Source organism: Oncorhynchus tshawytscha, linkage group LG28 (genome assembly GCF_018296145.1).
Source record: "Oncorhynchus tshawytscha isolate Ot180627B linkage group LG28, Otsh_v2.0, whole genome shotgun sequence".
Lineage (NCBI taxonomy): Eukaryota > Metazoa > Chordata > Actinopteri > Salmoniformes > Salmonidae > Oncorhynchus > Oncorhynchus tshawytscha.
In genome coordinates this window covers 12,791,652-12,800,791 of record NC_056456.1, presented here as the reverse complement: position 1 = coordinate 12,800,791, position 9,140 = coordinate 12,791,652, and the positions used below count along the sequence as shown (strand labels likewise).

The window sequence follows — 9,140 nt, the reverse complement described above, 5'->3', positions numbered from 1 at the left end:
AAGTAAAAGTATAAATCATTTCAAGTTACTTCTATTAAGCAATCCAAACGGCACAATTTTCTGTTTTTTAAAAATTTACATATAGTTAAGGGCACACTCCGACATAATTTACACATTAAGCATTTGTGCTTAGTGAGTCTGCCAGATAAGAGGCAGTAGGGTGACCAGGGATGTTCTCTTGATGTGTGTGAATTGGACCATTTTCCTGTCCTGTTAAGCATTCAAAATGTAACTAGTACTTTTGGGTGTCAGGGGAAATGTATGGAGTAATAAGTACATGATTTTCTTTCGGAATGTGGTGGAGTAAAAGTAGAAGTTGTCAAAAAAATATAAATAGTAAAGTACAGATACCCCAAAAAACTACTTAAGTAGTACTTTAAAGCATTTTTACTTGAATACTTTACACAACTGCAATTGAGATGTGCAAACTATGGCATAAGGGAACAACGAGTGGATAAGAGGCAATCCGTAATTTCGATTAAGACATTAATGAGCGAGCTAGGACGGACGTGTCAATATAACCATTTGTGCTTCACCTTTGAAATGTACAGTGACAGAAATCAGAACATGGGCCATTCTTACAGTATTCTCCCTGTACACCAAGTCAGAACCATATGATAAATAGCGGGGGCATATAAGCAGGCAATGAAAGCTCTTACATTATTCGTTGATTACATTTCTCTAAAACAGGCTATAGGCTACACGTGCACATGCACCACCAAGTCAGAACAGTAGGCGAAATTAAGAGGGGAAAAGAGACCAAATTATTAACGTGAGGCTCATGGACTACTAACAGCTTACTACACAACAGACACATAGTATTATTTTCTTAGCTACAGTATACATATCTCCCTGGCATATTACACAATTTATGCAGCAGCATACAAAACATTTTTGGACTCACCTTGGGCTGTGCTCACTTCCTTCCAAACCACTCATTGTTGAATTTGCGAATTGTTGTGTAATGTTTATGTCCAATGGCCGATGAGCACTGATACGTTTTATCTATAATTTCTGTTAATTATTTATCTTCATATGACAAGGATTGAAAATAATTTGCCATTTTGACATCCTTTTATCTGTGGCCAATGACCTTGAGGCTTCATGGATGGGCACTTCAAATCAATTCATCATCAAATTTTATTGGTCACATAGACATGGTTAACAGATGTTAATGAGAGTGTAGCGAAATCCTTGTGCTTCTAGTTTCGACAGTGCAGTAATATCTAACAAGTAATCTCACAATTTCACAACAACTACCTAATACACACAAATGTAAAGGGATGGAATAATAATATTTACATTTCAATATATGGATGAGTGATGGCTGAGTGGCATAGGCAAAACGTAATAGATGGTATAAAATACAGTATATACATATGAGATATTTAAGATATGTAAACATTATTAGTGGCATTTTTTAAAGTGACTAGTGATCCATTTATTAAAGTGGCTAATGATTTGATTCTGTATGTAGGCAGCAGCCTCTCTGTGTTAGTGATGGTTGTTTAACAGTCTGATGGCCTTGAGATAGAAGCTTTTCAGTCTCTCGGTCCCAGCTATCATGCACCTGTACTGACCTTGTCTTCTGGATGGTAGCGGGGTGAACAGGCTTGGGTGGTTGTTGTCCTTTATGAACTTTTTGGCCTTCCTATGACATTGGGTGCTATAGGTGTCCTGGAGGGCAGGTAGTTTGCCCCCGGTGATGCGTTGGGCAGACCGCACCACCCTCTGGAGAGCCGACAAGATCCTCTCAATTGTGCATCTGTAAAAGTTTGTGAGGGTTTTAGGGGATCATTTCAGTTTGTCCGTGATGTGTACGCCGAGGAATTTAAAACATTCCACCTTCTCCACTACTGTCCTGTCGATGTGGATAGGTGGTTGCTCCCTCTGCTGTTTCCTGAAGTCCACGATCATCTCCTTTGTTTTGTTGAAGTTGAGTGAGAGGTTGTTTTCCTGACACCACACTCCGAGAGCCCTCACCTCCTCCATGTAGACTGTCTCGTACTGTAGTTGTTGGTAATCAAGCCCACTACTGTTTTGTCATCTGCAAACTTGATGATTGAGTTGGAGGCATGCATTGCCGTGCAGTCATGGGTGAACAGAGAGTACAGGAGGGGGCTGAGCACGCACCCTTGTGGGTCCCCAGTGTTGAGGATCAGCGAAGTGGAGATGTCCAGGACCCAGGCCCTCAAGCTTAATGATGAGCTTTGAGGGTACTATGGTGTTGAATGGTGAGCTGTAGTCAATGAACAGCATTCTGACATAGGTATTCCTCTTGTCCAGATGGGATAGGGCAGTGTGCAGTGTGATGGTGATTATATCGTCTGTGGACCTGTTGGTGCGGTATGCAAACCGAAGTGGGTCTAGGGTGGCAGGTAAGTTGGAGCTGATTTGATCCTTTACTAGTCTCTCAAAGCACTTCATGATGACAAAAGTGAGTGCTACGGGGCGATAGTCATTTAATTCAGTTATCATTTAGTTGCTTTCTTGGGTACAGGAACAATGGTGGCCATCTTGAAGCATGTGGCGACAGCAGACTGAGGTAGGGAGTGATTGAATGTGTCCGTAAACACACTAGCCAGCTGGTCTGTGCATGCTCTGAGGATGCAGCTAGGGATGTCGTCTTGGCCAGCAGCCTTGAGAGGGTTAACACTTTTAAATATCTTACGTTGGCCACGGAGAAGGAGAGGGGTTGTCTGCAGTCCTTGGTAGCAGGCCGCGTCGGTGGCACTGTATTATCCTCAAAACGGGCAAAGAAGGTGTTTAGTTTGTCTGGAAGCAAGACGTCGGTGTCAGTGACGTGTCTGGTTTTCTTTTTGTAGTCTGTAATTGCCTGTCATTGCCTGCCACACACGTCTCGTGTCGAGGCCGTTGAATTTCGACTCCACTTAGTCCCTATACCGACATTTCGCATGTTTGATTGCCTTGCGGAGGGAATAACTACACTGTAAAAGGAATGTGGGGTAGGGCCTTGTATGCATCGCAGAAGTTAGAGAAGCAGTGGCCCAGTGTATTTCCTGCGTGCATGCTACAGTCAATGTGCTGATAGAATTTAGGTAGCCTTGTTCTCAAATTAGCTTTTTTTTAAATCCCTAGCTACAATAAAAGCAGCTCAGGATATTTGGTTTCCAGTTTAGATAGAGTCCAGTGAAGTTCCTTGAGGGCCATCGTGGTATCTGCTAAGGAGGGTTATATACACGGCTGTGACTATAATCTAAGATAATTATCTTGGGAGCTAATGTGGTCGGCATTTGATGGTAAGGAATTCTAGGTCAGGTGAACAAAAAGACTTGAGTTTATGTATGTTGTTACACCATGAATCATGAAGCATCCACCTCCACCCTTCTTCTTTCCAGAGAGATGTTTATTTCCGTTGGTGCGATGCATGAAGAAACCTGGTGGCTGTACCGACTCCGACAACATATGCCGAGAGAGCCATGTTTCCGTGAAACAGAGAATGTTACAATCTCCAATGTCTCTCTGGAAGGCAACCCTTGCCCTAATTTCGTCCACCTTGTTGTCTAGAGACTGGACATTGGGGAGTAATATACTTGGAAGCGGTGGGTGGTGTGCACGCCTCCGAAGTCTGACCAAGAGGCCGCTCTGTCTACCCCTTCTGCGGGTACATTGTTTTCGGTCAGCCTCTGGGATTAGATCCAATGTCCTGGGTGGTTGTCCGAACAAAGGAAAGTCGTATTCCTGGTCATAATGTTGGTAAGTTGACGTCGCTCCTATATCCAATAGTTATTCCTGGATGTACACTCGGCAAAAAAAGAAACGTCCTCTTACTGTCAAATGTATTTATTTTCAACAAACTTAACATGTGGAAATATTTGTAAGAACATAACAAGATTCAACAACTGAGCCATAAACTGAACAAGTTCCAAAGACATGTGACTAACAGAAATGGTATAATGTGTCCCTGAACAAAGGGGGGGTCAAAATCAAAATTAACAGTCAGTATCTGGTGTGGCCACCAGCTGCATTAAGTACTGCAGTGCATCTCCTCCTCATGGACTGCACCAGATTTGCCAGTTATTGCTGTCAGATGTTACCCACTCTTCCACCAAGGCACCTGCAAGTTCCCGGACATTTCTGAGGGGAATAGCCCTAGCCCTCACCCACCAATCCAAAAGGTCCCAAACGTGCTCAATGGGATTGAGATCCGGACTCTTCGCTGGTCATTGCAGAACATTGACATTCCTGATTGCAAGAAATCACGCACAGAACGAGCAGTATGGCTGGTGGCATTGTCATGCTGGAGGGTCATGTCAGGATGAGCCTGCAGGAAGGGTACCACATGAGGTAGGAGGATGTCTTCCCTGTAATGCACAGCGCTGAGATGACCTGCAATGACAACAAGCTTAGTCCGATGATGCTGTGACACACCGCACCAGACTATGATGGACCCTCCACCTCCAAATCGACCTAGAGTACAGACCTCGGTGTAATGCTCATTCCTTCGACGTTAAACGGGAATCCGACCATCACCCTTGGTGACACAAAACCGTGACTCGTCAGTGAAGAACACTTTTTACCAGTCCTGTCTGGTCCAGTGACGGTGGGTTTGTTCCCATAGGTGATGTTGTTGCCGGTGATGTCTGGTGAGGACCTGCCTTACAACAGGCCTACAAGCCCTCAGTCCAGCCTCTCTCAGCACTGATGGAGGGATTGTGCGTTCCTGGTGTAACTCGGGCAGTTGTTGTTGCCTTCCTGTACCTGTCCCGCAGGTGTGATGTTCGGATGCACCAATCCTGTGCAGGTGTTGTTACACATGGTCTGCCACTGCGAGGACGATCAGCTGTCCATCCTATCTCCCTGTAGCGCTGTCTTAGGCGTCTCACAGTACGGACATTGCAATTTATTGCCCTGGCCACATTTCCAGTCCTCATGCCTCCTTGCAGCATGCCTAAGGCACGTTCATGGAGATGATCAGGGACCCTGGGCATCTTTCTTTAGGTGTTTTTCAGAGTCAGTAGAAAGGCCTCTTTAGTGTCCTAAGTTTTCATAACTGTGACCTTAATTGCCTGCTGTCTGTAAGCTGTTCGTGTCTTAACGACCATTCCACAGGTGCATGTTCATGAATTGTTTATGGTTCATTGAACAAGCATGGGAAACAGTGTTTAAACCCTTCACAATGAAGATCTGTGAAGTTATTTGGATTTTTCGAATGATCTTTGAGTTTATGATGTTATAACACTTAAGATTTTTTGGGCTAACAATGTAAGAGATAATATATAAAAAAACTAAATACTGCATAGTTTCCTAAGCACTCAAAGCGAGGCGACCATCTCTGTCTGCGCCACCTTGCTAATGTAATTCTGTGTCAGCACCCAAAGGGCTAGTAACTTTGAGCTCTCCCCTTAGACTACGCTGTGACGTAGTTTCCCCATGAGTGACAAAACACTGAGCCAATCACGGCGCAACACTCCGTATTTTCTGCTATCTTGCCACACCACCACAGAAAGCTCTGAGCTGGTATGAAATACCTGCATTTTGGAGCTCCTTACTCAAGAAAACAAAAAAGAGACCATGTTTGTATGCAGCTTTATTAACTCAATGATATACACTACTGTTCAAAAGTTTGGAGTCACTTAGAAATGTCCTTGTTTTTGAAAGAAGAGCACATTTTTTCCCATTAAAATAACATCAGATTGATCAGTAATACAGTGTAGATACTGTTAACGTTGTAAATGACTATTGTAGCTGGAAACGGCTGATTTTCTATGGAATATCTACATAGGCGTACGGAGGCCCACAGGAGAACACTGAGAATGCGGTCCATGCCACCAAGTCTGTGGAGACCACACGTGCTCACCTGCAGGGCCAGTTACACAGCAAAGAGGCCGACAACAACCGTCTCACAGTGCAGCTCCGGGTAACACACACGTTCAGGCATCAGTCTATTAGTCAGTCAATCAATCACTACATTGTCTGAGTTGGGAAAGGTGTATTTCTAAGCCTTAACCATTCTGTCTGTAGAATAAGACACCGGTAAAGTAAAGGAGGTAGTTTGCAGTCAGTATTATGCTTCCAGCCTGTGTGTGTGATGTCTGGGACTGTTGGGAAGAAAGACAGCAAAAAGTAGACATTTCTGTTTCACAAAGAATAGTGGGCAATAGTCTTCTACAACCCATTCAAGACGGACGTCGTCCATCTTGTTTTCACCAGGCTAGAGATAATTATTTAGATATGTTGAAAGGTTAAACAGTCAGTGTTTGTTCCCTGTCTTTCTTTCTCCCAGGGTTTGGAGAGGCAGCTGACTGAGCAGAAGCTGGAGATAGATGGTCTGAGGGGGGAGATCTCCAGTGTGTCTGAGAAGGCAGAACAGGAGAAAGAGGGCCTGAAGAAGGCCACCCGTGCCCAGAAACAGAGGGCCGAGAGGTTCGAAGCTGCTGTGGATAAATGTTACACTCAGCTGAGGGAGAAGGTATGTATGGGTAATGTGGGGAGTCAGTTTGGTGGTCATCATTTTCTCTTCCCCAGGGTTTTGTTCAGGCTGGAGAACATGTTTTGAAACCAGGAGATACTACATGTACTTGTCCAATAATACCACAGCTTTTTTAGTTGTATTTTTGTAATACTTTTTATTTATTGGTTTTTAGATCACAACAGAATCCCAACAAGAGATATACACATTTACCCCCCCCAACATGAAAAGGAAATAATTAACCTCAACACGCCAACAGTCAGCATTTCATAAAACAATATAATGGTACGTGGACACACACCCACACATGCATACACACATCTGCACTTCTACAGTCGCATACATGCACCCATTCACACACACACATCCACCGACACACACACACACGTGTCCACAAACACCCATCTGTTTCAAACATGTCAATTTTATCACCTGTTAGGGCCTATAAATATTTGACAATATAATGTCCGTTTTCTATACTTTTCCCCATCGTATCTCAGAGTTATTTGGTTTCTTATTCTATGAGTTATCATTTACCATACTGTAGATTTCATTAATTGTTTCTTTCCAATTGCTTATTTGTGGTGCCAGGGGTTTAAGACAGTTTCTAGTCATCTGTTTAAGTGCTGTTATTCTCAGAATTCTGAAAAGGTACTTATCATTTTGGAGGACCAGTGTATGAGGGGTTCTCCCAAGGAACATGTGTTCTGGATTTAGAGAACGTGAGTTTTCAAGCGTATCATCCAGTACTTTATATACTTCGGTCCAGAAATGATTGAGGACTGTGCAGGAATATAGTATGTGGATGTGATTAGCCCTGCTCTCCCCGCAGTTACGCCAGCAATTTGGTGTGATGTCACAGTTGTATTGTTGTTGTATTATAGGAGTTATGAAACATCTTGACTGAATTGTCCAAGAGTATTCCCTACAGAGTAGAGGGTTGTCTTGGACTTGTTCTTCTAGATATGTCCTCCCATTCCTCTGCGGTTGTTACTATTTGCAGCTCGTCTAACCAATTGGTTTTCACTATAATGTTCTCATCTTTTGTTTCTTCTCCGATAATTCTGTGCCCCCAGCACATTCTTGGCATTTACTCTCTTAGATGTCTTTTCTATCTAATTAAAGGATGTACAGTGCCTTTGAAATGTTTTCAGACCCCTTGACGTTTTCCACATTTTGTTACATTACAGCCTTATTCTACAATTGATTAAATTAGGGATGCACCAATATGACATTTTTGCCTGATACCGATATCCAATATTTTCCTTGTTAAAAAACCCGATACCGATATAATTTTTTTTAACGGCTTTTAAGTATTATAGTACAGTTAAATATGTGAGGCACACACACACACACACACTGACCAAAAAGTTATTTTGTTGGCATTTGCGTACACTACCGTTCAAAAGTTTGGGGTCACTTAGAAATGTCCTTGTTTTTGAAAGAAAAGCATATTTTTTTGTCCATTAGTTTGGGGTCACTTAGAAATGTCCTTGTTTTTGAAAGAAAAGCATATTTTTTTGTCCATTAAAATAACACCAAATTGATCAGAAACACAGTATAGCCATTGTTAATGTTGTAAATGACTATTGTAGCTGGAAACAGCTGATTTAATGGAATATCTACGTAGGCGTACAGAGGCCCATTGTCAGCAACCATCACTCCTGTGCTCCAATGGCACGTTGTGTTAGCTAATCCAAGTTTATCATTTTAAAAGGCTAATTGATCATTAGAAAACCCCTTTGCAATTATGTTAGCACAGCTGAAAACTGTTGTCCTGATTAAAGAACCAATCAAACTGGCCTTCTTCAGAACTTTCTTTTGAAACGTGTCAGTCTGTTCTTGCTCTGAGAAATGAAGGCTATTCCATGTGAGAAATTGCCAAGAAACTGAAGATCTCGAACAACACTGTGTACTACTCCCTTCACAGACCAGCTCAAACTGACTCTAACCAGAATAGAGAGAGGAGTGGGAGACCCCGGTGCAGAACTGAGCAAGAGGACAAGTACATTAGAGGTTCTAGTTTGAGAAACAGATGCCTCACAAGTCCTCAACTGGCAGCGTCATTAAAAAGTACCCGCAAAACACCAGTCTCAACGTCAACAGTGAAGAGGCGACTCCGGGATGCTGGCCTTCTAGGTAGAGTTGCAAAGAATAAGCCATATCTCAGACTGGCCAATCATTTTTATTTATTAAGATGGGCAAAAGAACAAAGACATTGGACAGAGGAACTCTGACTAGATTGCCAGCATCCCAGAGTCGCCTCTTCAAAGACCCCTCTTTTACGATGCTGCTACTCTTAGGTTTATTATCTATGGATAGTCACTTTAACTCTACCTACATGTACATATTACCTCAATTACCTTGACTAACCGGTGCCCCCGCACATTGACTCTGTACTGATACCCCCTGTATATAGCCTTGCTATTGTTATTTTACTGCTGCTCTTTAATTATTTGTTTACTTGTATTTCTTTATTTCTATTTTCTACTGAGCAGTTATTTTTCCTAAAACTGCATTGTTGGTTAAGGGCTTGTAAGTGAGCATTTCACTGTAAGGTCTACACCTTTTGTATTCAGCGCATGTGACAAATACAATTTGATTTGATTTAATAAATCTGAGCTGATATGGCACTATAAGGCTGTGACTGGATGGTTCCATTGTAACTAATTATAAGTTGTTCCACGACCTAGAAAACCATCACTGG

At 42.5% G+C, this 9,140-nt stretch overlaps 1 protein-coding gene across 1 annotated transcript; it reads left to right on the top strand.

Annotated features, from left to right (window-relative positions):
- The first annotated feature begins 5,394 nt into the window (after positions 1-5,394).
- LOC112227353 (outer dense fiber protein 2-like) lies at positions 5,395-6,580 on the top strand. The gene is made up of 3 exons (XM_042308353.1): positions 5,395-5,481; positions 5,747-5,881; positions 6,248-6,580. The coding sequence occupies exons 1-3, from the start codon at positions 5,395-5,397 to the stop codon at positions 6,518-6,520; spliced, it is 495 nt and encodes a 164-aa protein (XP_042164287.1). The 3' UTR covers positions 6,521-6,580.
- The last annotated feature ends 2,560 nt before the right edge of the window (positions 6,581-9,140 follow it).

Bases quoted from the DNA above. Each gene is read 5' to 3' on its own strand.
- LOC112227353 (XM_042308353.1), top strand. From the start codon at position 5,395: ATGAGTGACAAAACACTGAGCCAATCACGGCGCAACACTCCGTATTTT. The intron at 5,482-5,746 runs GTATGAAATACC...ATATCTACATAG, and splicing joins CCACAGAAAGCTCTGAGCTG to GCGTACGGAGGCCCACAGGA. The intron at 5,882-6,247 runs GTAACACACACG...TCTTTCTCCCAG, and splicing joins GTCTCACAGTGCAGCTCCGG to GGTTTGGAGAGGCAGCTGAC.